Source organism: Lonchura striata, chromosome 9, assembly GCF_046129695.1.
Source record: "Lonchura striata isolate bLonStr1 chromosome 9, bLonStr1.mat, whole genome shotgun sequence".
Classification (NCBI taxonomy): Eukaryota; Metazoa; Chordata; class Aves; order Passeriformes; family Estrildidae; genus Lonchura; species Lonchura striata.
The window spans coordinates 18,806,333-18,833,661 of NC_134611.1; the positions used below are offsets into that span (position 1 = coordinate 18,806,333).

The 27,329-nt window shown below is 36.8% G+C and overlaps 1 protein-coding gene across 1 annotated transcript in view; it reads left to right on the forward strand.

Annotated features, from left to right (window-relative positions):
* HS2ST1 (heparan sulfate 2-O-sulfotransferase 1) overlaps positions 1-26,830 on the forward strand; it is a 77,949-nt gene extending 51,119 nt beyond the window's left edge. The window contains exons 2-7 of the mRNA XM_021526700.2: positions 5,260-5,498; positions 11,970-12,055; positions 15,587-15,725; positions 19,137-19,234; positions 20,290-20,447; positions 22,212-26,830. Coding sequence (XP_021382375.1) covers positions 5,260-5,498; positions 11,970-12,055; positions 15,587-15,725; positions 19,137-19,234; positions 20,290-20,447; positions 22,212-22,438 — 947 coding nt within the window. The 3' untranslated portion in view covers positions 22,439-26,830. The remainder of the gene's footprint in view (positions 1-5,259; positions 5,499-11,969; positions 12,056-15,586; positions 15,726-19,136; positions 19,235-20,289; positions 20,448-22,211) is intronic.
* The last annotated feature ends 499 nt before the right edge of the window (positions 26,831-27,329 follow it).

The following is a 27,329-nucleotide window of genomic DNA, read 5'->3' on the forward strand; positions in this document are numbered from 1 at the left end:
ATTCCATAAACTGATTAAGACCAACAGTCTTTTTTTTTCTAAAATGCAAATAAATAAAATACCTTAAGAATTGTAAGATGTTTTTAATAAGGAGAGTAGTTCTGAACACTACTAATAAATATCTAAAAGAAGAAAGCAAAAGGTCCAAGTTACTCTCTTAACCAGGGTGAGTTATGGCTATTGCATAAGGCAGTAGCAGTGCTTTGCACAAGTGTCATTCCCTGAGTGGTATCATTGTTAACCAGCATTATTTCTGGAGTTGTGAAGTGATTAGTGGGAGTGAGGGGCTGGGAATGCAATAGGACCATCTACCCTTTGTCTAAGGGCTCTGCTTGGGTACCAGTGTTCTTGCTGCATGACTGAAAAAAATTAAATGAAATTGCAGTTTTGTTTCTTAGAAATCTCTTTTATTATTTTTGCCCCCAAATACATATTGATCTTTAATTCATGAAGTTTCTAGAGTGCCCATGGTGATTCTGCTCTTAGTAGGACTTAAAACTAGAGCAGAATAGAGTTGTCATTTATAAAGGTCTTTGGAAAAGTTGGTATGTTAATACTGATGCCTTGCACAAATTTAACTTCAGGCACTTTTTATTAATTCAGTTGATATTTTGTCTTCACATTTAATTTGGTACAGTGACACATGTCCTCCATGGCCATAAATTGTCATTGTACCGTTGATTCTTCTTCTCTCCATCCCTGAAGTATTGATATCTACATACAGCTGCACTCTGGTTTGCAAGTCGTGTGCTGCTAAGCAGCTCCCAGAGGAGACCACATTTCAGTGATGGATGAAGACTGTGTGTATGTGGTGGGTGTTGAAAATTATTCAGAACATCAGCTTTGCTACAGATTTATGATTCGGTTTTAAGCTGCTGTTCAGTTTTCATTCTTCATCAGAGGAGATTGGAGTCCATAGTGACTAGGTTTGCAGTCCTGCTCAGGTTCAGTATTTAGGCCAATCATGCATTTAAGGAAGCTTTTGGGCAGGGAGACAGCTTGAGAGCTCTCAGTGCCTCAGGCTACCAGCTGCTTGCCTGATTGGCCTGGGAGCACAGTGGAAACAAGCTGAGGCACCAAGTCAGCTAGCTTCCATGTTGCTCCCAACTGGAAGAAGCTGCTTGTTGGTTCAATGTGGTGTCCAGCAGTGTAAATATCCAGCAGCAGTTTGCTCAGGGCCGGTGCTATCAAGGCTAGCTGGCCAGCTCCTGCACTTCCAGCTAGTGTGACTGAAGTTTAAATCCATGTCTTTTTCTTCTGTTGGGCAACACTTGAAAGCTGCTGAGCTAAAATTTATTTTAAGATGGAGTCTTTCCTCATCTGAATGGGAGCTTTCACAATGAAGCATGGCAGGCACATAAGACACATTGAAGAGAGAGCCTGAATAATATCTGTAGATGCATACAAAAAGAAAATACATGTAGAGGACAAAGAACATCATTTGGGGAAGTAGAGCCGTGTGCTCTGAATTATTCTTCCAGTTACTTGAACTTGATTTTGACAGCCAGCAAGGCTCAAAATGTGTCTTTCATCAAGAGTGTTAAGTGCTAAGTTACCACTTAGCTAAGTTAGAGGGTAAAGAAGAATTTCTGATTGTGATAGATTTCTTTGTTCAGAAATCCCAGGAGGTTCTTATGCTTCTGTGAAAAATGTGAGGAATCTGAAATGTTTGGTTTTGTTAATCTTTAAGTTGTTAGAATCCATGACACGCTATTTTCTTTGGGAAGATTTTGTATGCAGTTAACACTTGGATTTGAAGAAAATGCTAATGAGCTTGTTTTACCTAAGACATTTATCTGTTTGAATGTGCAAGGAATGTAGACTAATAACTGCTTATGATCCAAGTCATTTGTTTCTATAATTATTTAAATATTGTTCATTTGGGTGATTTGTTTCTGTAATTATGTAAATATGGTTCAGCTAGGTTTTCAAATATTTTTGGAAGTATGTATGGATGCACTGCATTTTCACAGGTGATTTTATTAGTTGAGATCCTTGACCTGTCCATTTCTAAGTGTTTCTTGTTAGTAAGTTTTGAGCTTGTTGGGAAACTGATTTGACTTGAAAGGGCAGTGACCTTGAAGTGATGGCATAGGATGAAATGTTGCTATTAGTGCTTCTGCTGAAGGAGAGAATATAAGTTGCCCATTATATGTTATTTTTCCCAGCATGTGACTGGGAAACCAATTTGTTGCTAGCCATGATATTTTGTGGTTTACTGCTACAAGAGGACAGCTCAAGAAATGTAAGTTATGCCAAGAGGCTGAGTTACAGAAATGGAATGAAGGTGGATTTAGAAGAACATGTAGACAAATAGGTGAGAAAACAAACTTGTTCTACTGTTTACAAAGCAGCTACTTCAGCCAGCTAAGGATTTTCTGCAAGTAATTAATATGCTGGTAAATAATCAGCTCAGCAACTGTTATTGCACTGATCATATTGGTACTGCCTATGTGCAAACTGTCCTTGCAGTTGATGAAAGCTTGCTTGCAGGACAACTGCAGATGACAGAACAGATGACATTCATCCCAAAGGTATAGCAATTATATTGTGTATTAAGGGGAAATTCAACAAGCAATAATAAAAAAGTGTGAGACAGAAGATTTTATGCCTTAAAATTATCCTGTATTATAGTTTCATGAAAACCTGTCTTGTACTCAAAGGTATCACTTATTTGAATGCCACATATCTTTTAAAATGGGTGTAGTTATGTAATGTGAAATTTAGAGTGTATGATCTTAACATTGTTTAAGCATTTGGCTCTTAATAAATTTGCATAAGTGTTTTTCCTACAACACAATGTTTAAATAGAATGCGGTGAAAACAATGAGACTGTTGGACATTTTGTCCACTGAATCTCTGAGAGGAAAGAAATCACCCATCCTGATTTTTAGAACTTTTAAGAATTTATTTCAGTGAAACCAGTCCAACCTTACATTGACAGCTTCTTGTAATTAAAGTTATATTTGCAGGGCTGTCATCTAAGGAGATTTTTTGGTAAACACGATATATTTAGTAAATACACCTCCCTATCTTCCACATGTAAAATGTCTTTAAAGCATTGCATTTTCTACCATAATTCTAAAAACATATAAGTATTGTTCATTTTTTAGCCATTACAGGACTTTTTCTTCCAAGATTATTTAAATTTTATCTAAGAACAAATGAAGTAGTTAATCAAATGCCCATTAATTCTCTAACTTCTGATTACATAGATATCCCAAAGTCTGTTGCATCTTACCATTACTGGACCTCTTCCCCTCTCCAAATAATAAATTAACTAACCTTATAAATAAAAAAAAATGATATGCATAATTTTAAGAGTTAAACTGACTTTTCAGTAAGTAGCAGAAGAGCTTTCTGACTTCAGAAACTGTTTGTGATTGGGAAAAAATGTGCACTTTTACAAAATATGCAATTTTCATTACTGTATTACTCATAGACTAGAATGAAATAGGCCCTCAGGATGGCTGACCAGGTTAGACACTTCAAGGTGCTTCTTCTTGCACTTCAGCAGCTTATATCCTTCATTTCAGATTTCGTTTAACTATTGCAATTATTTCAGAAAGGTGATTTCAGTGCTTCACTTTAAAGATCAGTTTTAGTTTGAAATTTAAAGCCTCCTTTTTTTTTTCATAATAGGACTGTCTGTATACATTAGGCTTGTGAAGGTTCTGCTCCTTACTGAGTTTTTGCTTTCCCCCTTGCAATGGGAAGCTGAAGGTGGCTGGATGCAATAGCCTTTCTGCTAATTACATCCAATCATGCAGCTTTTATATCTTATGTATGGTCTTTAAAGTGCCCTTATCACACTAATTCTTAAATCATCAAGGTTTAAAATACCTCATTAGAGAATGCTTCTCATCAATCCTCTTGCAAATCATGTCTCTTTCTCACAAATGTTTCTCTCTTCCATGTAAGTGTCATCAGCCCTGGGGTTCTGTGCAGCTATGATTAAATCTAGCTTATATTCTACTCTGGTGTAGAAAATACCAATCAAATTTGTTTCATTTCAGCCTCTCTAGGTGGTATTCACTATCCATGTAGCCTTGGGCAGCCACGTGGTTAACTGTGTTCCCTACCTAATGCTTTCTCTAATCTCTTACCTGGCAGGAGGGGGAGTTGCCAGCCCCATTCTTCTGTAGCCATCTTCAGAGAGATGAAACCTGAGTCTGTTGCTTCATCTCTTTCCAAAATAGGACGTTTACCAGCATTGATGGGAGAGGTAGCAAATGAGAAAGGAAGGAGCAAAACCTGTGACTGGTGTAGTGGGGAGCAACAGATGTCATGTGGAAAATTGAGATACACTCAATAAGCATTTCCTACAAACATTTTCCTACTGATGTAACTTAGTTATGGGGTGTGAGATATGAGCATATGAGAGAGTGAGTGAGTTTAAGCTTTTAAGCATTTCAGGCAGATGGAAGTTTGTGGTTTAAGACAATTTACGTAGAATTTCAGGGTAGGCTATTCACAGCTTGATGATTCTGCTTTAGAAGTGATTTTATGTTAGAATTAAAGAGATTTGGTGAAAGAGAATAGAAGAAGCTGGGCTAAAGAATCAAGGGAAGTAAAGGTCAAGAGCTGCTGGTGCTGTTAAAAGTGTGTCATCCATAAAGAGCTGTACCCTGTAAAAGAACATAATACAGAGAATTACAGGTTACTCTTGTGATATCAACTTCAGCGTACACTGTTGATAAATGCAGATTTCTTTGAATACATTATTAAAGACAGTATCACCATACATTAATACAATGAAAAAAGAAAGTGCTTTGACATCTGTATTACAAATTAATACAAATAAAGTACATACTCATCTGGAACAGAAAAATACATGAGTCTGTTACCTGTTTTGTAAGCATCTCTTGCTTCTATTATTGTCAAACTTCAAATTAATAGAACCTTCTTCCATTATAATTTTTAACTAGGGGTATTGTAGAAATCATTTATTTCAGGGATGTCACCATTTTCATAGTGCATTATAGACTTTCCTTTAGAGATGGTGACTCTAAAGACAATGATATCAGTGTGACTCACAGAGTATGGTCTGTGTTCCCAAAGCATATTGTATTCTAGGCTTTCTGTTCTGTGTTGGACTGTCTTTCCTTCATTTTTATTGATGAAGTTTTGTTCAGCTAGGACAGAAATACATAGTACAGCTAGTGTTTCCTTTATTGCTCAGGAGTTACTGCTTTTCACCAGATTGTGTTCTAAGGTTTGAGACTTACATTGAAATTTTATGTTTTTCTTCCTTAACAGAAAGGGCTATTGCAAGGCATGAAGTCAGAGAAATAGAGCAACGTCATACAGTCGATGGTCCCCGACAAGATGTGACACTGGATGAAGAAGATGATGTGGTGATTATTTACAACAGAGTACCCAAGACTGCCAGCACATCCTTCACAAATATTGCCTATGATCTCTGTGCAAAGAACAAATACCATGTTCTACATATCAATACAACCAAAAATAACCCTGTTATGTCTCTGCAAGACCAGGTAAGCTGCTGTATTTGGGATGCCTTTATGAAACTAGGAAAGAGCACAGGAAAAAAGTTTTCTGTTGTGAACTTGGGTGATCTGATGTATGTAACTTCTTCATCACATATTCCAATATAAATGAAATTTAATGTTTTCATATTTCCTTTGTAGAGAATGAATAATGTTTCTTAATAGGTTGAGGTTTTTCTTGGCTATTGGAGGTGGTAAGTGTCTGTTTATTGGACAAAAACAAAGCTAAAAAGGGGCATGACTGGGGTAGAAATGACCTGTGTTGTTGTAACTGTTTTGGCTGTGTAATACAACTTTCTTGCCATCCCCATCTGCAGTGAATGCAGTCTTAGGCAATTTGCTCTCTGAGTAGTGCAGGCACTGTGCCATGCTGTCGGGGCTAGACTTGTGTCTTTGGTACTGGGGCTGGTCAGGTCTCACAGGTGATAAAAAACATACAGAAAAGTGCTTGTAAATAGCTTGTTCTGCAAAGGACAGGTGACTTTGCATCCATTAAAAATTCTCACTAAAATCACTGTAGTACCAGACTAGAAATGATCATGACTGCTCTATTTAAAAAAAAGTATTTTAAAAAGATGATGAGGGTTCAGTGCTGTGTTTTTTATTAGGCTGGGGTGAGGAAGTGGGTTTATTGGTTTATTTTTGTTATTATTTCCTTGGCTGTCATGAGTGCACTTGCAGAGAATCCAGGTTAGGTATCTGAAACATCACTGTCATCAGCCCTGCCTGTAAAACCAATGTTTCTGAACTCTACTGCTGGTTGTATGCTGATCACTTAAGTTGATATGCAGCAGAGGCAGGAGCTGCTCTGCATTGCAGCATGTCAGCACTGAGCCTTCCAGCTCCTACAAGTGCATGTCTGCAGGCTGAAACTGCTCAGCACAGCTGGACTGGGGCAAGGGAAGCAGATGCTAAATGCCCTCTATTTCCAGTTCTGTATGTGGGAGAAAGGTTGAGATAGAGTTCTCTGTGCAGAAGAAATAATAGACTTGGATGATACTGGACTTTGTTTTGTGATAGTGGAGTTGTGTTACTGTGGAGTATTTCCTCCTGTAAAATTGTTTCCTACATATGAAGGTGGCACTGTCATACATGATGACTCTGTTTATAAAGTCTGGTAGTCATCACTATAGTCCTGTGTGTCGCTGTCGAGGCAGGACGGGAATGAAGAGACTCTGACCAGATCAGAAGGCTGGTGAAAATAAAAATCCGATTTATTCAAAATACACTGCTCTTTTATACAGAGCTTCGTGAGGACCAAATCCATTGGTTCTGAAGTGAAAACAACCCAGAGCATTGGTGCAAAGTGCTTGATGCACAGTGATAGAACTTAACTAAAAACAATGTGAAAAAGAAGAGAGAGAATTATTTACATTCTTTTCCAACTCTTTCCCAGGCTAGAAACTCCTGTTTCTCTCTTTGACTGAATCCGAGTCCCACACTGTCCACTGCATAGAACAAGTACTAAACACCTGTGCACTAAGCGCAGTGTGATTTTTTGAAAGATTTATTAAGCCTATTAATTATTAATTAAAAATCATAATCTAGTCAGGTATACCTAGTACTGCACTTCCCACCAAATTCTGTTTCTGTCAGGGTGTCTCTTGAAATGGAGGTCTGTCCTAAAGGTTAGGAGAGCTAGTCATTGAATAGGTATAAATTAAACACAGGCTACCTCAAATTTCTACTTATGTTTGAACTTAATTCAAATAAAATTTGTTCTTTGCTGGCTTAGTTTTATAAAATAGAAACTCTTCATCTTCCCTCTAATAATAATCTATTGAAAAATGAAAATCTGCCTGTGCTGAGCATGTACACAAGACTGTCAAGCCCTACCTTCATTTGATACTATGCTCTTGTCCAAGGTGGTAAATTATGTAGTTTAATTAGACACTTGATACTGTTCTTTGGTGGCCATTAACTGGGAGATGCTGACAATGAAGAACTTCATATATTGCACAGTTATTCAAAGGTGCAGAAGTAATTATTCATCTTCAATACATGGAGATAACACCTTGCCATTGTAAATCATAGTGCATAATTCAAGAGATGGCAGGGGTGCTGAGTGGTAGCTGATGATGTTTACTCTCTGTGGGCTTGGATTGGCATGACATATTCATATGCCACCTTCACCAGTATAGCTCATTTGGGTGCATTAGGTATATATGTGCCAGTAGTAAAATATATAAATATATAATAGAGACAAAATTGTTCTGTTAGTGATACTGTCTGTTAAAGCAAATCTCCCTGAGTAAGGTGAAGATTGCTTTGGGCCTGGCAGAAATTTGTAAATTAGTGAGTGTTCTTTTGTGCAGTTTTTCTGCTGTACTTTTTCCAAATTACTGTAATTCTGTAACAGATTTTAAGTTCTCGGCCCATATGTGAAACCTTTACTTCTTGAATGCAGTATGAAAAAAAATGACATTTAAAATTTACTACAAATATAGTTTGTATCTGATTTGAGATAATCCAACAAGAGTTCCTAACACCCATTTTAGTTGCAGGTGTAACTTGTCCCAGCAGCCTTCCTTTCTTTTGCAGCATCTCTGGAAGCAGGGTCCTGGGACCTGCCCCTCTTTCCCCAGTGGGGCCTTTTCTTCTCAGCAAGCTGAGTGCCATGTTGTTCATGTTGCATTTCTGATCTGTGTGCTTTTCTTAATTAAGTCAGAGTAGTTGGTTGAGTTTTACTTGCTGCTTGCATGTTTCAGCAGTGACACTTTGTCCATACAAGAATGCCTGTGTTACAGCTATCAGGATGGCATACCAGCCACACAGACTTTATTGCTTTTGTTACATGGTGAAGTTGTCATTGAAAACACTTAAAATTAAATTACTGTTCTACATTACAGCGTGTATTTTTGATACATTATTTAAAAAGTGGGTGTGAGAACACTCTCTATACAGTTACGAATGCTACAATTATCCAGTGTTTCAGTCCCTCAGCTAGCTGGTTTCTGTTTCTTGGGTTTTTTTCTCCTTCAGTTTCTCTCTCAATTTTTCTCAAAGAAGCAGCATGAAGATATATTATCTTGCTTCCAAGTGCATTCTAAAACAGTTGGTCTCTCAGAGGACAGTATAGTCATAGTGGCTTTAGTGGTACTTATTTCCTCTGCTGGGGCAGGTTTCAGTGACTGTCAGAAGTGGAACAAGTGAAAAGCTTGCAGCAACTCCTTTAGAAGTGGAAGTACTGTCATGTGCTTGTGAACATTTAAGAATTTCCCTTATGGAGTTGGATGGCCTACTGAGTACAAGTGCTGCATGTGTGCCAATTGTATTTTTCCTTCTGAGAAAGAGCTGTTAGTGCAAGGCAAGTATCCTGGCTGTACTGTGGCTGAACTGGTGAACTTAATCTTTTCATCATCTCACAAAGTTGATTCTCAACTGTCCTGGCCTTGAGCTTGCTTGTGGTTGTTCATGGCATGCAGACAAAGGTGTGCCGCTTGCCTGTTTCCAGCATTCCGGACCCTCTGGTTCAGAGCTAGCTCATGCACGCTCACACACACTCAGACACATTCTTGCACACCAGCACATACACACACTCTTGGACACTCAGACACTCTCACACTGAGCCACAAGCACAGCCACGTGCACACACCATCAGATTCACTCAGACACACACACTCTTGCACATGTGTGCACACATGCATGTGTGTGTGCACGTGGCTGTGAGTCTGACTGTGAGTGTGTCTGAGTGTTCATGTGAGAGTGTGCAGTCAGACTCTAGGGAAAAGGCACTGATGGTTGCAGTTAATGGACAGAGGTCAGAACTTACAGCATCGCTTTAGTTTGCACACATGGCTTTTTCTCAGACCAGGTATGCTGGTTGGGTTTTTCCTTCTTTTGGCACACTAGGAGTTGTTTTAAATTCCTACTGTCCTAGAAACTGCCTCTGTTTAACTTAACTTTCAGGATGTCTTATGCCCCTGGAGTACATTTGATCTGGCTTTTTAATTCGGTGAACCTCAGCTGATTTCCCATTTACTGAAGGCTGTGAAGCAACTTTGTAGCTGATTATATTAAAGCACTGTGAAACAACTTCACAGGGATTCCATTCACAGCTATCTGAACTTTTAAAGTCACCTCAAATTTTATTCATTTGGGCTCAGATGGGGAAGCTTGCTCTGTCTCTTGAAAGCTACCGTATCTGCTAACCCCTGAGAAGAAAAGTAAAATTGATCATATTTAACAGTATAAAGCAGTGAACAGTATTAATCTCTGACCTAAAATATGTGAATCCAGACTCATTAGGCTGTCTGTGACCTGGAACAATTCTGGCTTTTGGAATGCTGCACATTATGGGAGAAAAAAAAAAATACTCTTGCCTGCAGGCTAGTTGTAAGTGTTAAAACTATAGTTCTCAGGGGCTCAGCATGTTGCAGTTCCATCTTAAGACGTATGTAAATGTCACAGGTGTGTTATAAAACCTTCCTAGCCTTCTCTTAGCTTGCCTGGTGTTAGAGGCTAGACTATCCATCCTACATTCATAAAAATTTCCATAGCAGACAATAACACTGTAAGACAAAGGCAATAAAGGATTTTTGTAACTGTTACTGAAGCATCTACAGTTTGATGCCAAATGGCTGGCATGGGGATCTAAACCAAAAAACTTGGGATTTTGTACTTAACATTACCTTATGTCTAGTCCAAGTCTATTAGAAACTGCAATCTAGATGATGTAAGATTTCAAAAAGCTCATTCATGGAAACATAAATGTACACTTTAATATGTGGGCTGCACTGCACAGCCTAAATAGCTTAACTGGTTTACTTGCAGAGTTGTATCAACCAGCCATTACATTTTGGGGTTTGTGGGTGAAGGAAGGAAAGGGGATTGATATTTTGTATTTAGGAAATATCTTTGCCAGGTAAAAAGTATTTATAGCTGAGGCTCTCCACTGAAAATATCTTGTCATTAATCTTGGAAAGATAGAGTCAATGGAATTGTGGTTTATTTCAGTAGCTGTAAAGGTAGTTCAACTGGATTCAAAGTCCCATATTATCAGTTTGTGCTATGGACAAAACCAGACAGAAAGCCAATGCAGTTTATGAAACACCATTGTGTAACATTGTGCAGTGCTTTTCAGCTAGATTTGCCACCATTTTAATGTGCAATATATGCTTTAAATTTTGTAATGCCACAGACTGTGAAACTTGTACACTAAAAAAATTAATGTTGCCTGTTAGTAAAAAGTAGTACAAATTTCTGTTATCTGAGAATCCAAGAACCAGTGTTTAAGGAAATAAGGTTACCAACCTCTTAAATCATAGACCATGAGTTTTGCACAATTGAAGAAACAGTAGCAGGCCAGTCTCACCTCTTAAAATCTTCAACTGGTAGGATATAATAAATAGTAAATATTATGCTTCAGGACACTCTCAATACACTTGACCTTACAGAATGGTAATTAGTGTGTTGTCTTGAGATCTCAAACTTTCCGTTTTTGTCTCTCTTGTCTCACCTTAGACTGTTTGTGGTTATCTGTTTCTCTGTATAACAGAAAATATATTGCAGATTTGCAAAGAACATTATCTTTCAATTCACAGCCTCAGATATGTCATATCTTTGTCAGACAGCTCAGGCTGTACAAATTTATCATCCTCTCTTTATTATCCAATTCACTAGTTTTGGAATAACTTTCAGTTACATGCTTTGATGTTAAAATACTCTGTTCATTTAGTAAAGGCAAGCTCTATCAGGATTTGCACATCCCACTTAATTTGATCATACTCTCTGGTTTGGGGCATGTATCTTATTTTGTTCTTTGAAATGTAAAGCTATTCCTATTTTTGTGAGGTTTGCCAGTAAGTGCTCTATTAGCCCTCATTGAAGGGCTACTCATGCCCTTCATGCTACAGCATGAGCTTTAGCATTAAACTTCCACTGAAATGTTAGGCTGAAGGTGACTATTCAAGATAGCAAACTATAGATCTGATTTACATTGCATGCATTTATAACATTTCTGGATTACTCGTGCATTGCATTTTGGGATGGAGGAGGAAATGAACGATCAGATTGGTTTCTTATGTCCCAGTAAAACAGGTCTAAGAACATGTTGTAAATCTGGTACACTTTTATTTGAGGGACTGAATACAGATCAGACAATTTTATAAAATATGTACCTGCATTTCTACTGAAAGAATTCTGCATTCCTTTCCAATTACAAATAAAATGGACTGACAAAAATACAAATGTTTGTTTTGCTGATGTTTTTGTGATAGCTTTCCTTGGACTGTCCTTCTGATTGCTGTATTCTGCTTTAGTTAGTTTCTGATAATTAAATTCTGATGACCTAAAATCAGTCATCTGTATGCTGCAGGAAGGTCTGTTTTAGGGGGCATAATTTCTTTATAATACTCAAAATAGGCTTTTTAGTCTAATGCATTATAAGAGTAAAAGCCAGGAAACACCGTGTAAATGTGCTGAGCCGTACAGAAGCACTTTTTGTGCTCGCTTTCACAGGTGCGGTTTGTGAAGAACGTGACTTCGTGGAAGGAGATGAAGCCGGGATTTTACCACGGCCACGTCTCGTACCTGGACTTCGCCAAGTACGTTCGTGCCCGGCCGCGCCGGGCCCGCCCGCGCCCTCCTGCGCCCTCCTGCGCCCGCGGCCCGCAACTGCAGCTCGGGCGCGGCCCGCGCCGCGGCGGGCCAGGGGCCGCAGCCGGGCCGAGCCTCGCCATTTCCCTTGGTTCCTTGCATGATGAAATGTAGCGAGGCTCTTAAAAATGAAACCCTTTAGATACTGGCATCAGTGTTCCTTGTCTAAATTCCAAGCTTGTTTTGCTGAAAATCATGGCTGTTCTCTGAAACACTGGCAGTTCTGGTTTAGGGTTGGCTTCCCATTTGGAGAAGTTTAACGTACCTGTTCTCAAAAAATCTTCGCGTAAAGATTAACACCACCTGCCTCTGAAGTTATGTAATTCTTCTCTAACTTAGAATCCCTTTACACTTTTTCAAAATATGAAAAGTTATCTTTTGAAGTAGTTTTCTGGTCTATAATAGTTTGATTCGCTAGAAAAAGCAAATAATTCTTGTGGAGTTAAATGCTGCTACTTCTAAAATTAAATTGAATAAAATACCTTAAAAATCATTCCACTGACTTCAAAGGTTCAGGGTCATATCTTTATTCCCACTTTCATATGTTTCTTTTCTTGTCTTATTTTTGCTTCTGGATCTAAAGCTGTGATCCTCTGTAGCTCAGTCTTATGAAACCTTCCCTTGAATTGACAAGTCAGTTTTGCTTAGGATGCTTACTAGGCAGAGCTTGATCTTGCACTTGGAGCATGTAGAAAACCATTTAAAATTGAAAGTGGAGTTTTCAGATCTCATTACATTTGACTGCACAAATGATAGTATCCACTACTTTTACCTCTTGCTGATAGTCACTCAGCGTTTCTATGTTTCTGTGCATTAAAGTATTTATTTAAATTCCTTTTTGTATGTAATAATTCCTTTTGTTTAGTCATTCCTTTTAATTATTCATTCTATCATGTACACTGATTTTTAATTTGGAATTTTTATTACAAAGAATGAGATGGTGAAGTGAGACCTGTGCAGATTCCCAATATAGTACATTATCAGAAAATGCTAAAAGCTATAGTAGTAGCTGAAAATGACCAGTGGCACCAAGTTTACAAAAAGTAATAGGCAAAAAAAGTTACTGACACGTCAGTCAATCAAATAAAACATATCAAAATTGATTAGTTTCCTTTCTGCCGTTTTAAAATTAAAATGCTTCAACATTAATAAACATTTGAACTGAGTAACAGCTTTCTGGTGCAGAAAAGCTGAATGTTATTTTATACATGAGTTCGCAAAGCTGAAAGCATTTTCAGATACTGGAACTCTTGAAACTAAAATATTTTACATCTAGAAAGCATCTAAGCAGTTTCACAGATTTCTTTCATCTGCATCTTCCCTCCGGGACTGTGTTATCCTTGTCTTTGTTGTTTGTTATCCTTTCACCTGAGTGATTTTTTTTTTTCCCCACAACAGCTTGCTTTCTCATACTTTGGGTTTTCATTATTAAAATAATATCTTGAATACGCTGGTTGTGCTTGGCAAGGCCCACACCTTTAAGGCTGTGAGGTATGTTCTTGTAATGAACATTCTTGTAGTTAAGACGTGTAAAATATTTCAGAAGAGTCGGTGATTCCTTACACATGGACATCAGACTTAGATCCACTGTCAAATACCAGAAATACCTCTTAAAATATGCTGAAAATTAAAGTACTGGATTCAATCAGTAACTCACAGTATTGAGGACAGGTTATTGCAATCCATCCATATAGAAATTGTGCTAATAAAAGTTTTAAGTTTTTTCCCTTTTCTTTTTGTCTTTACAATTTCTTATCCACTTATTCTCTATTTTCTCTGGTAAATAGTTGGGAAAAAAAGTTCTTTGACAATGCAATTACCAATTCATTATCATTATTAATAAAGTCACAGTAATAATTTATGTTACCAGGAGGTTTGTTACTGGAACTGAAACTAGTTCTTCAAGCTCGTGTGCAAATGTAGGCTATTGTACAATCCAGCACAAGCATTTCTAAAGACTTGGACATCTGCATTTAACCCACAGATACGTGCTGTTCATTGGTTCCTCTGCTGCTGTATGGAAATGTTTGTTACAGCTTTCTCAGCATTTCCTCGGTAGTCTGTGGAAGGGGACAGTGCATGTCTCATGCACTCTTTAAGTGGAGCTTAAAGAGGCTGAAGTTCAAAGCCTGGACTTTGCATCAGAATGGTTGAAATATTCACACCCTGTCTACTCTGCAGACTCTGGGAAGTCAGAGCTGGCAGGCAGACAGATGTCAGCAATTTTGCCTTAGAGTGCTCCTTCTGAATCATTGGTACTCTACTGGCAGCATTGGAGAATCAATTGCTCTTTCTGTAGCCTTTAACAATTTCTCTGTCTGTAGTGCTTGTTTATGGCAAAAACAATGCCTGTAAATTGTTTTTTCCTAACTTCCTCCTTTCTGCTGCTTTTGCTACATTTCTGCTCTTCAGTTTTTCAATTTAACATTCCTCATTATTACCAGTATCTGGTAGTAAAATTTACCCCTTTAAAAATCATGGTGCTGCATGTTAAAACTATGAGTCCTCTGTTTTAGCCAAGCTAAGAGCATGAATGACCCTCTTTTGATAGAGAATGCTTTCCCAGTTTGCATAGGAACAGAAGAGAACTTTTTTTTCCAGCTTCAATCTTTCCTTCAGGATCCTTGACACACTTGTAATTTCCATTGTCATATAAACTCTTTAATATTTGGATACCATAATTGTTTGCCACAGCATGTCTCAAATGGAAAAGAAAATAAAACTGAGAAATGTATTATAAAAGCTGACTTGAGCATAGATCACTGAAAGGTAGCTTTTGCACAAAATAGTTTGGTGGTTTAAATTTTTCTCCTGTGTCATATGAGCTTAGCACCTCATTTCATCTGGCTTTTGTTTGTAGTGGAGTGCATCAAAATTTACTTAGGGTAAATGTCTATGGAAAAATTTATTCTTTAGCTAGAAAAGTTAATATGGTTACAGATTCTATCTTGGATTTATATTTAATAAGCATAGCTCTGCATTCAACCAGACAATGGATGGGCTCTGAGCTTTGTCTTCCTGCTGTTAGAGTTAATGTCTCGGACAACTGGAGATTTGCCAGGAAAACCACTCACAGCATTGCAAATCCCAGTTCACAAGGGCAGGAACTCAATATCAAACTTACTTGGACTTATTATAAAAATGTATGTGGCTGCTAAACTAGTTAAGGCATTTTTAGAGTCAGGATGATTATGTAAATGTTTTTAGTATCTGTTTGTGTGACAATATGTCTGTTTTGTTCATTTCTTTAGTAATAAATCTGTAAAATCATAATTTTAGACAGACTGAAATTGAACTTATTTTGACATCCATGTAATGCACTGGATATGAGGATGAAAAGAAGTGATCATTAAACTTCCTCTCGATATCATGTGTTCTGTGTATGGATTTCAGTTGTAGCAGTAAAGACAGGCTTTTACGTATTAGATGATAAGCTTTGATTTGTCCTTTGAAAGATGTTTTTTCCTCTTTTACTTTAGATTTGGTGTTAAAAAGAAACCAATTTACATAAATGTCATAAGAGATCCTATAGAACGCCTAGTTTCTTATTATTACTTTCTGCGCTTTGGAGATGATTACAGACCAGGGCTGCGGAGGCGAAAGCAGGGGGATAAAAAGGTAAAGTACACCTAATAATATGTTGAACTTATTAAGATGAATCTGAAAACAATTTTAAAAATGCCCTGATAAAAGCCAAATTGTTATTTTATCAGCCTTGGTGATAGTGATGGCTTTGTAAGTTCTTTTCTCCATTTTCTGTCCATACTGGAGCAGAGCATGATTTTAGTATGTTGTCTGTACCCTTATAAATTCACTGTATATTGCAATTTGTTAAAAAAAATTAAAAAATGCATTTTTTTAATTGTTGTTAGGTACCCAGAATTATAATTATCATATTAAGCTTATCCTCCTATCGTATACATACCTTATATCTTTTCTTGTTGAAGACTGAGACATATTTTTTCAGTAAAAGCTGTAGAACTGCTGATGCTTTGGCTTTGTTTATTATTTTCATATAATTATCAACCCAATTTATTCTATTTTTTTTACAAACATAAACATTGCAATGTCTTTTGGGAAACTATGGATTATGACACATATATTTCTGTACTTCCTCCTCATGTCTTAGGTGGCTTAGACAAGTTCAGGTTAGCACATTCAAACATTGGCTAGTAGTACAGTTTCAGGATGGCAACATCATTCAGATTCCATAATGGATTTGTTCCAGAAAGAATCTATACCTCTGCTGTCATGGTTTGCAGTATGACCTTTCTGAGCATGTTGGTTTGGATTTTTCTTATACTGGGGAGAAAACTAGGGTATTAAATATACGAGTATGGTTTACAAAACTGTAGCTTGAACATTGCAGAATCCTATAAAATGTAATGAATTTTTGTACTTCACAGAGCCAAATACTTTATACAGTTTCAGGGATGATATTTTATTAAACTGATGCTGTTTTTCTGTAACATTGACAATTTAGTGTAGTGCTGTGTGGGTACCAAGAGACATTGAAGAAACAAGCAAAAGTCACACAAAATATACAGCTTAGTCTATAAACACCATAACAACTAATAATAATGAGTAATCATTTTGTGTGCTGCCTCCATTCAAATAATGCTTTTTAACTATTTGGAGCAAACCTTTTCTCTTTTCTTTCCATTTGGGAGCTAACTGGTCCTCTGTTACTTAGGCTTTAGCGCCATCTTCAGTTACTGCATTTCAGTTTGTCCAGGTATCCTGAAGCACAGCAGCATAGGAAGAGGAAAGCTTCAAGAATAAATTGAAATTAAGTTTAAAAATTGTCTTTATAGAACTGGCTAAACAGATGAACAGGTGATGTGATATGATATCATAAAAGCATTTTAAATAATATAGATCTCATCTTTTGTTGCCGGTCTTCCTCTTTCCTGCTGGAGATCAGTTGCTTGGAAAGCTGAGCATGCTGCTAAGTCTGAGCTGTTTCTAGGACATAAAACTTACTAAAAAGAGTGAAATTTAACCGTGTTTATTTTAATTTTGAATTGTAATCCAAACAACCTAGTTAGGTAGTCCCTGGGAAACATGCCAAAAATTCCTTAGCGTTGCTGCTTGGTAGACTGCACTGTAAGCTTTGATTTGCTGGGAAAAAGGTCATATGCATTTCTGTTTATAATGCTTGCAGTGCATTGCATTATTAATTTTATGCTTTTCTGTTAAAGGTGCTTTTTACATTTTGTCACTACAATACCACTTTCTTTAGGTCTGAGAGACTTGTTGACAGATTTAACATGATCTGTAAGCATTTCAAGTTCATTTGAAGTGAAATTGATTTACTGTATCAAGCTTCTGGTTTCTTTCATGTAAATCAGGTAGTACTATTTTTCCAAAGTGTCCCTGGGGAACTGTCAATGTATAGATGATGTAAGCTTTGCATACATTAGTTATAAAATTCAGTAAGCTCAAAAATGCATTGGGCCAATTGCAGTTTCCTTATTCTTGTATGTGTTACAGTGGATTAATGAAAAGCTCTTCAGTTGAAAAGTAGGGAAGACCAGAAATTACCTCTAGTAAAACTCAATTGTTCCTTTATTAGTGGAAAGGAATCTCAACATATTTTATACTCCTGTCCCCTCCTAGCCCATACCACGGCATTTATATAGAAGAATTCTAAACTAGGTTGTTTTCTGTATCCCTGTGCTTCCTGTTAGCTTGGCTCCAAATGCAGAGTCTGTAGAGGCAAGGGTTTATTTATAATAAAATCTCTGGATGGAGCAGCCGAGGTAGGTGCATAAGAGGAAGTGGGGAAGGAAGTCTGTCCTATTTCAGCTTACTTAGAAAATGGCTTGCTTCCTCTTGCTTATTAATTGTAAAATAACCTGCAGGTATAAGCAAAGAAATCTTTCTTTGCACAGATGCCAGTTCATTTTTAGTATAAACATTCATAATTTAGGAGGTGCATTTAACAATAGATGAGTGCAGAATTTCCCTACAGAACTATGCTAAGGAAAGCATACCAATGTCTTGCTTCCCTACTTAAGCTGCATTTTTATCTATGATGTACGACATGTACAAGCTATTCCAGACTCAGAGTTCAATGTGAGCCAAGGCACCACAGTTTATTCTCTGCTTTGGCACAGTATCAATAATTTTTTCAGATTATCTCATAAACTTCTCCTCAAAATAGAAGCAAATTGTGTTGTCCTTGTTCTTAAACTCAAATAATTACACAAATGTGTTTTTACATAGTTGCTTTGAACAGAAACTTGTAATTATACTGAAGAAGCAATCTAAAAAGTTGTCTGTGGGATTTTTTTTTTTTTTTAATACAGGCCTTATATCTTTATTATAAATATCATAAATACTTCTAGTAAAGCATTTACAAATTCCCTCCAGTACTAATGGAGCTCCTTTTGGAACTGTGTTACTGCAGTTGAAATTCTGTTACTACAGCTGTGTATTCTACACCTGTACTAGAGCAGGTAGAGAGCAATATTGTATGGAATATTCTGTTACGCTGTGAACAACTTCTTTTCATTTCTTCTGATTGCCAAAACAAAATTAGCCTCTCAAATGACAGTTATTTGTCATTATTCAAATGTAGTAGAAGCTTGTTTAATCTAAAGCACAAAATGCACAATGTTCTGTTTTAAAAAACATCCAGCTGCTGCAGGATCACACAATTACTTATGGCATTTGATGCTGTATCTTTAGTGACTTCATTTATAGGGAAAAATAATTATACCAACACTTACTGACTGTTTTTGGTAGTTTTGACAAATAGTCTTTGCTAAAGTTATATCAAAGGTATATCAATGTATCAGGTAAGATCAATTGTTCATTAGTTGTAACCATAAAGGACTGTCCAAGTACTATTTAGCTGAGACACTAGATCATCCTAGTAACACTGTGAAAGCAAGGCTTCAAATTTTTTTTCTAGAACCATGTATGTGTTTTTCTGTCCCCACTACATTTAGCAACTAACCAGTTTGAGATATTTGATACATATATGAGATTGTAAAGCTCAGCTCAATTTTGTCTTTGTTCCAGACCTTTGATGAATGTGTGGCAGCTGGAGGTTCCGACTGTGCTCCAGAGAAACTCTGGCTTCAAATTCCATTCTTCTGTGGCCACAGCTCAGAATGCTGGTAGGGAGATAAATGTGACTTGTTCATCAAGTATATCAGTGCTGAAATCTAAACTTTTAACAAATTTCAATATGTAGTCCAGTTGATAAAAGTGCGAGGGACTGAACAGAGTGCAGCAGTGGATACTTGAGTAACAGGTTTTCTGTTGAAGATGGATTTACTGAAACAGTTTTGCAGTTCTTTAAGCTAGCAGTATGTTACAATACTGTATCAGCAGTCCTGTGAAGGAAAGCATGTTTTCAATTTTTAAAATAATTTTTGCAGATTTAGAGTCTTGACATTTTTCTCTTGTGTCAGACTAAAGTACCCTTCTTTTGGCATGGAGATACTTCAGTTCAAGCTCCTAAAGTTCCTGGGGAGTACACAAGAATTGAGATCAGGATAAATTTAACTTTTTAAACATTTACCAGATATCCAGTAGTCAATGCTACTTAGCAGAAACTGAAACAAAAGCAAATAGTGTCCATCTGTCAATGCAAAATATTTTATAATAATGGCAAAGATTTAAAAAAACTCTTTAGCAAAAAAAAAAACCAAACCCTAGAGCTTTTGAAAGACTCTGAGTGATAGCAAGGGCAATTATTTGTCAAAGGTTTTGTTCATTCAAACACAAGCCAAGTAAATGGTCACTTGGGAACTCCTCTTTCAGTGCCTGTTTTTCAGACATGTTTACTCTCTGGCCATGTGGAGAAGCAGAGAAAGAAAGAAGGTGCAAAGGGGAAGGTCTGTTCTTGCCAGATTTTTGGTATCTAATGTGAAAGTAGAGACACAGTATTAATATTGAGACAGTGTAAATCCTCAAAAAATTGCTTGATTAGAAGCATTAATCATACACACACACACTGGATATTTTTGTTTAGACTATTTTATAAGTAAAGGAGTCACATTTTTAGGTAAGAGGAACTGGAAAGGGAAATGAAGTTAGGAATAGTTATAACTTGGAATAAGTCTTGCCTTTCCTATACAAATGTCCTGTTATGAAGTAATCTCCATCTAGGGACTAAGGATTGTTGGCTGACATCAGAACCTGATATAATTGTTCTCTGTCATTTTAGGAATGTGGGAAGCAGATGGGCTTTGGAACAAGCCAAATACAATCTGATTAATGAATACTTCCTAGTGGGAGTTACTGAAGAGCTTGAAGACTTTATCATGTTATTGGAGGCAGCTTTGCCCCGGTTCTTCAGGGGTGCCACAGAACTGTACCGGACAGGTATTAAAATAGTTGATTTCCATGGATTTTTCATCCACTTCCTGCCTTTTTTAGTGTGAATTCTTTAGATCTAGATGAATAGCTTTGAGTCTCTGCCAGGTTTACCTCTCAGCTGGATGATGCTCCTATAGAAGAAACAAACTCCTTTTCAAAGATTCTCAGTTCTCTTTCTCTCTCTTTCTCTCTCTTTCTCTCTCTTTCTCTCTCTTTCTCTCTCTTTCTCTCTCTTTCTCTCTCTTTCTCTCTCTTTCTCTCTCTTTCTCTCTCTTTCTCTCTCTTTCTCTCTCTTTCTCTCTCTTTCTCTCTCTTTCTCTCTCTTTCTCTCTCTTTCTCTCTCTTTCTCTCTCTTTCTCTCTCTTTCTCTCTCTTTCTCTCTTTCTCTCTCTTTCTCTCTCTCTTTTTCTCTCCTCTCTCTCCTCTCTCTTTTTCTCTCCCTTTCTCTTCCCCCCCTCTCTTTCTCTCTTTTTCCTTCTCTCTCTCTTTTTCTCTCTCTCAGGGGTGATGCTAGTCCAAGTATCCTTCTGCCTTACACAAATGATAAATATTTAAGGCTGGGGTAAAGGTAGGTGTGTAGGTATACTGCATGTAACATGTAAGATTTTTTTTTAAGGTTTTCCATTGGCTTCAGTTTTTTAAAGTGGCTGATGTGGCAGATTTCCATTTCCTCAGAAGCCCTGCTGAAATTAACTGTGCTCAGTGCAGCCTGGTTGGCTGAGCAATAAAGCCTGAAGGATGCAGAGACCCAAGCAGATGTTTACCTTTCTGGGCTCCTAGCTATGAGAAGTAGTTCAGTTTCTAGGAGCTGGCCATGCAATTTATAATGAAGAAAAGATCTATCTTAGCAGGACCTCTTAACTGCAAATAGAGGGAAAAAGGATCTGATGTACAGAGCCTAGATATACAGTATTAACAAGTTAATTACAAAGCAACAGCACTCCTTGGGGAAAATCTGGTCATCATTTTGGTCATCTTTGTCTCAGAAACTCTGCAACAGGGATGTGGCTTATGTATAATTTATGATAGGACTATAGTAAGCTATTAAGATGGGAGAATAATGATTTAAATGCTATTAGTAAAGATTGTATTTTGATTAGAAATAGACAATTGAAATCATGTGAAAACAATTTTTTTTTTCTCTTTTATGGAGAGCTACAGAGAGCTACACCAGAACAGGGAGGTTTTTGGTAGTCTGAGTTGAACATAACCTTTCCTGGAGGTATTTAAATGATGTGTAGAAGTGGTGGAGGTATTTAAAAGACGTGTAGGTATGGCACTCGGGGACATGGCAGACTGGGACTTGGCAGTGTTAGGTTTGTGGTTGGACTCGATGACCTTAAATGTCTTTTCCACTCTAAATGTTTCTATGATTCTATGAAAGAAGTCTCTGCAGTTTCTAAAATTCTTAACATTTGATACCAGATTAGCAACTAAATAATTTAATTTTGAAAGACTAGTTTTGCTCCAGGTACATTATATATTATGGAGTAATCTTATTCCTAAATGAATGTTCATTCCCTGGGTTTATTAGAACAATCAGGAAGAATTGAAAGAATGGATGCAAAATTCATAAACATTTAGTCAGAGAGGCTGCAGTTTTCCAACTTTGCATGTTGTGTTAATAAATTTTGGATTAAAGCCTGCTCCTTCTAATGCAGTTTATCAACATACTGAGAGTATAAAAACTCTGTAAATAACAAAGGACTGTAAACATTTTTTGAGCACATGAATGTGAAAGTGAAGTTATTGCTTTCATTTTGCATTTAGGAAAGAAGTCGCATCTTAGGAAAACAACTGAGAAAAAACTGCCCACAAAAGAAACTATTGCCAAGCTACAGCAGTCTGAAATCTGGAAAATGGAGAATGAGTTCTATGAATTTGCACTGGAGCAATTTCAGTTTGTCAGAGCACATGCAGTTCGAGAAAAAGATGGAGAATTGTATATTCTGGCTCAAAACTTTTTCTATGAAAAGATTTACCCTAAATCAAACTAAGAATGCTATACTGTTAGATTTATGGACCTAAATCTTTGGCCACATCATCATCTTAGTCCTCAGCCATGGAAACTAGATTGCTTGTAGATCTCCAAGACATTTCTTTATACAAGAAAAGTGGGTTGTGGATGACCTCCAGGGCTTTGGATATAGCTGTGTTGGTAATCCAGAAGCAAAGGCTTCATTTATTTTATCTAACTAATATTTTCAGTGGGAGTCAATATCCTTAACCTGAAGAAATCTACACTATAATTCGGAGCAATTAATACACAGCAGTTCTATTTGAAAATATAAACAATCACAAAACCACTCCTGTTGTTGCTCTTTTTAATTTTCAGAGCAATTTATTTTCATTTATACTTCTGTGAAGAGGAAATAATTTTTCCCCAGCTTTCAACATGGAGAATTTGGTTGTATACAGTATGAGTAGTCCTAATAACTGGTTGACATCTGTGCTTTGTTTTAGTGAATCATGTCACATGATATTAATTGGGATGGTTAATCATGTTCTGCTGAGAAATGCTGCTGCTGCTGGAATTGCCCATATTTATATATGTGGTTTTATTAAAAAATTACAACTACTCATTAGTGTTCAAATGTCATTTTCATATTAATATTGTAAAAAGTTAAAGAATCAGAGCAGTGGGGGTTTTATTTTTGTTTTTTTGATTACCATCACCACTGACTGAGGTTGGGAAAGAAATTTGGTATTGTCTGCAGTTCTAGTTGATCCTTACACAGTGATATAAAAATTGTAAATTCAGTAAGTTTCTCCATGGATTCTTTGTAATAATTGTAAACTGAGGTATTGGTGAATCCATATTATGACTCTCCTAGTGAGCTGTGGTATGGCTAGGGTTTTCCTACTACTTCAATACTTTTATCTGTAGAATATTTTTACTGAGGTGCTTTATAATGTGTTTTAAAGCATTGCATTTACAAAAGGAGTAAAATGCTGTAAATACTGCTTATTTTATGTATTTGGACCAAAAGGTTTAAAGTAACTAGTTTAAAGTGGGGTTTTTTGCACTGGTTCTGTTACGTGTGAAGTGAAAAACATCACATCTACTTCCTGGCTGAGTTAACTGTTGGACATTGCTGAAACACACTTCAGTGACCTCTCTGACTTCAATACCAGAATGTTTTCCAGGGATTCTCTTTACAGAAAAGTAGTCTTCATCCTTTTATTAGGGTAAGAGAACAAGAAGAAAATTGTCGTATGCAGTCTGGTTGGGAAAGTTGCAGTGAACTTGATTGACATAATTGTATTTGTGTAACTGCCTTACGTGACTGTTGTAAATTTGTAAGTTGCAATTATTAACAATGTGAAACACCTGGCAAATGAAGTAAATTGAAATTTGAGAACAGATGTTTGGGGCCACTGCATTATATAGCAAATGGCCATGGAGCACTGCAAGAATTTTTCCTATTGAATTTTCTTAAAGATACAAGTATTTACACAACTTCCACCTGCCTTTTCTTAAAAGTGCTTTTCACAGGATTTGATTGGGAAGGCACTGAGGAGACAAAGAAAGGAATGGTGGGAAAGGTTTCAGTTCTTAAGGTATGATGCTGAAGGTTTAGTTTAAAATTACCAAGTGGAGTTTCTTTAACCGGCTTGTTCTTGTAATGAAAACAAAGGAAATGGAAAATGGTCTGTGAACTGGATATCTGCAGCCAAAAGTAACAGCCCAATTACAGAAGGGATAATGAGGGACTATCAAGTACATCTTACAGTTTCTTTGTTTTCTTAGATTTTTCCCCTCTGATTTTAAAAATAGATTTCTCTTTGTTCTTCCCAAATAATCAGGGAAGTTCCTTCTCATAAGTTACCATTTATATAGCATGAACCATGCATAAGACTTCCTGTTCTTGTTCTTGTCTGTTGACGTCAATAATAATGCCAACATGTTTGGATATAGGATGTGTTAGGTCACACATGGAGGCATGTTTCCTAGCTAATGAAAAGAACTGAGGAGTCATACACAAAAAGTAGTTAATGGAGATCTGAAAGTTTTCATTGAGAAGCAGACATTTTTTTTCAAAGTAAAATAAATATTTATAATCCCAGGAAAGATTTCCGCTCAGTGATAGTTTTATGTTAGACTTTTTTACTATGTTGTTCCAATTCAGTGTAGCTTATCTTCTTGAATCTCCTTCAGAATTTTCAGCAGAGCACCTCTAAGAGAGCTGAAGATCTTGCTAAGTGAAAATGCAAAATATTCATCTAAGTAGGTATGTAGACAAATGCTTCTCTATTGACAAGAAAACAATAGACAAAACTACTGATTTCAGTAGGGTCTACAGAAACTTCTTCTATTCTGTAAGCGGTTTGGAAAGTTATGTTTCTTTTTATTCCTTCCAGAATTTTGAATTTCTTAAGTACAAGACTCCAATAACAAAACCAATAAAGCAATGCAATTTTTTTTTTACTTTTAAAAGAGCAATATATTTTTCATAGTTCATGTAAGATAACACATTTTATTTAATCTGATATAATTTCCTGTTCTTTGATGTAAACTGTGCAGGTTGAGACAAAAAAGAAATTTAGGAATATATTTTAGAAATGCTAAAAACAATTGGAGCGGTACTAATTTCAGATGTACTCAGAAAATGTGTTCATCTGTAGAACACAGAAGGAACCAAGACTGTCTACATTTATATCTAGTGCAACCATTAAGGATAACTGTGAACTTAGAATAATTTGAATTTAGAACTATCAAGCTGGATTTCCTAAAAGACAGCTTAGGAAAATGAACTTTACAGATTTTTAATATCTATTTGTCTTCTGTTTGGAAACAGAAGCAATCCAAGTTGTTGCCATTAAAAATATTTTACACTATATAAATATGATTTATCTCATGTATTTTCCCTTAATGATTCATAGAGGAAAGCAGCAATATGTGAATTTTTGTTTTTGCAGGCTGTATGATCAGTAAACTATTATGCAGCCTCCTGAACACAGATCTTTTAACTGGATTCACTGTACTCTGTAGAGGAGTGAGATTGGCTTTTTGCAGGGCTAAGTTCATTTGAAAGATGCTGAAATGCTCATATCTCTACATATAGTTGGGAGTAGATTTTCTTACACTGTTCTGTACTTTCTGTACAAAAGTACCACCCAGATTTTGTGCAGAACTCTAGTCCTGTTGAAACTCTTGATGTCAGCACGAGGCACAAGGTCCTGCTGTGCAGGCGACTATGCAGCCATGCCCACAGCGTGCTTGGTGCACTTGTGATACTCTGGGCAGTGCTGGTGGGAGAGCAACAGTGGTTTTAGCTCCTTCCCTTAGTAATTCTGCAGCCACACAAGAATTTCACTTTTATTTTGTTAGTGCATCTATAAGCAGACCCAAGGCTAGGATGCAGAATGTCCTCTGTGCACATTCCTGCTTGTTCTGGGTGGATTTTCTAGCAGTCTCTCTTTTATTGGTATGCTGATCATGGCTTCATTTTCAAACACACATTAAAATTTATAGCTATACAATGTAGGAGATGGAGAACCAGCCCATCCCGATCATTTGAAAATGCCTTTTCTGGGTATTTAGTTTTTCTGAAGATGACTAGCTATTTTTACATTACTGGAATAAACTTTCGCTTATTGATGATCTCAGAGTAATTCCATCTTATACTGGGGAAAAAATCAGTTATTTTCTTTTACACCTCTGTTAAAATTTCCCATTAAGCTTACCTGGCTTAATGTGTATATGTATACTTAAAAGTGTATGTGACAAAAAGGTCTGTGGATGATACTGTCTGAACTGTGCTGCTTAAGCAGTCAATGGAAAAGCCTGATTCAAGTGCACTGCCAATCTAGCTCTTCAAAATTAGAGCATATTTTATGACTACTAGAGATTAAACTTAAAGTTTAAGGCTGCTTAGTTGGATGGATGCTTCCTTTACTGTAAGCCTATGCAACTGTGTAACCTTTGCAGCAGTATTTATAGAAAGAGCCTCTCTTCCTGAGACTTTTCTGGAGCATAATTATAAATATTCGTACACTTGTACTGTCTGATACTTACATCATCAACTTTCCGTAGCTTCTACAAAAGAGACAGGTTTGTGAGCATTTCTAAAGCAGTACTGAATGTAATTTTGAAAAACATGGATTGTGCTTCATAACCTTTTTATTTTTAAATACACACACAGCTAAATAGTGCCTTTTTTCCTCACAATCCATGTTGAAGATGCTTGCTCCCACTCACCCTCCGTAAATTGATTCATTTGTGCAATACTATTCCAACTTGAAACAATTCTGTCATAGCTGTTTGAGAAATAATCTCCATTTTTCCTCACTGTGCTGCCAGCTTTCTGTTGTTTAAGTGTTTCAGTTGATTACCTAATGCAAATGCTATAAAATAAAACACCCATTGGGAAGGGGAAAGAAAAGAAGTCTGGTGTCCTGTCTTAATATTTGCATGTCAAATTCACGCTGAATGCTTTTTTTCTGGAGCATGTTGTTATACAGTACTGTGAACTTTATTGGCAGCTATTGTGATTTTGGAGGGGAGAGACAAGCTGGAGTGTAGCTCATCTGTAATAATTTAATACAGCTATAACCAAATACATTTAGAGGCCCTTAGAACTTGCATGGGCTTTGTGACCAGATATGTTTTAAGTTTGTAGGGGTTATACACTGTGCTTAAAGGTGTCATTGAAAAGTTCTTGATTTTAAAGCCAAGATTTGTAAGAACAGAAAACTGGCATTAAAACAGAGGATTGATACCTTTGTGCTTCCCTGCTTGAGGAAACAAATGACCAACCAATTGCTGTGGTATGAGAACACCCTCAGTTACTGCAGTGCTGAGAGTGATGTAAGAACTTGAGTAGACTAGAAATGTCATTTGCATTTGTAAGCAAGGACTTAGAACAAGAAAACACAGTGAGCATG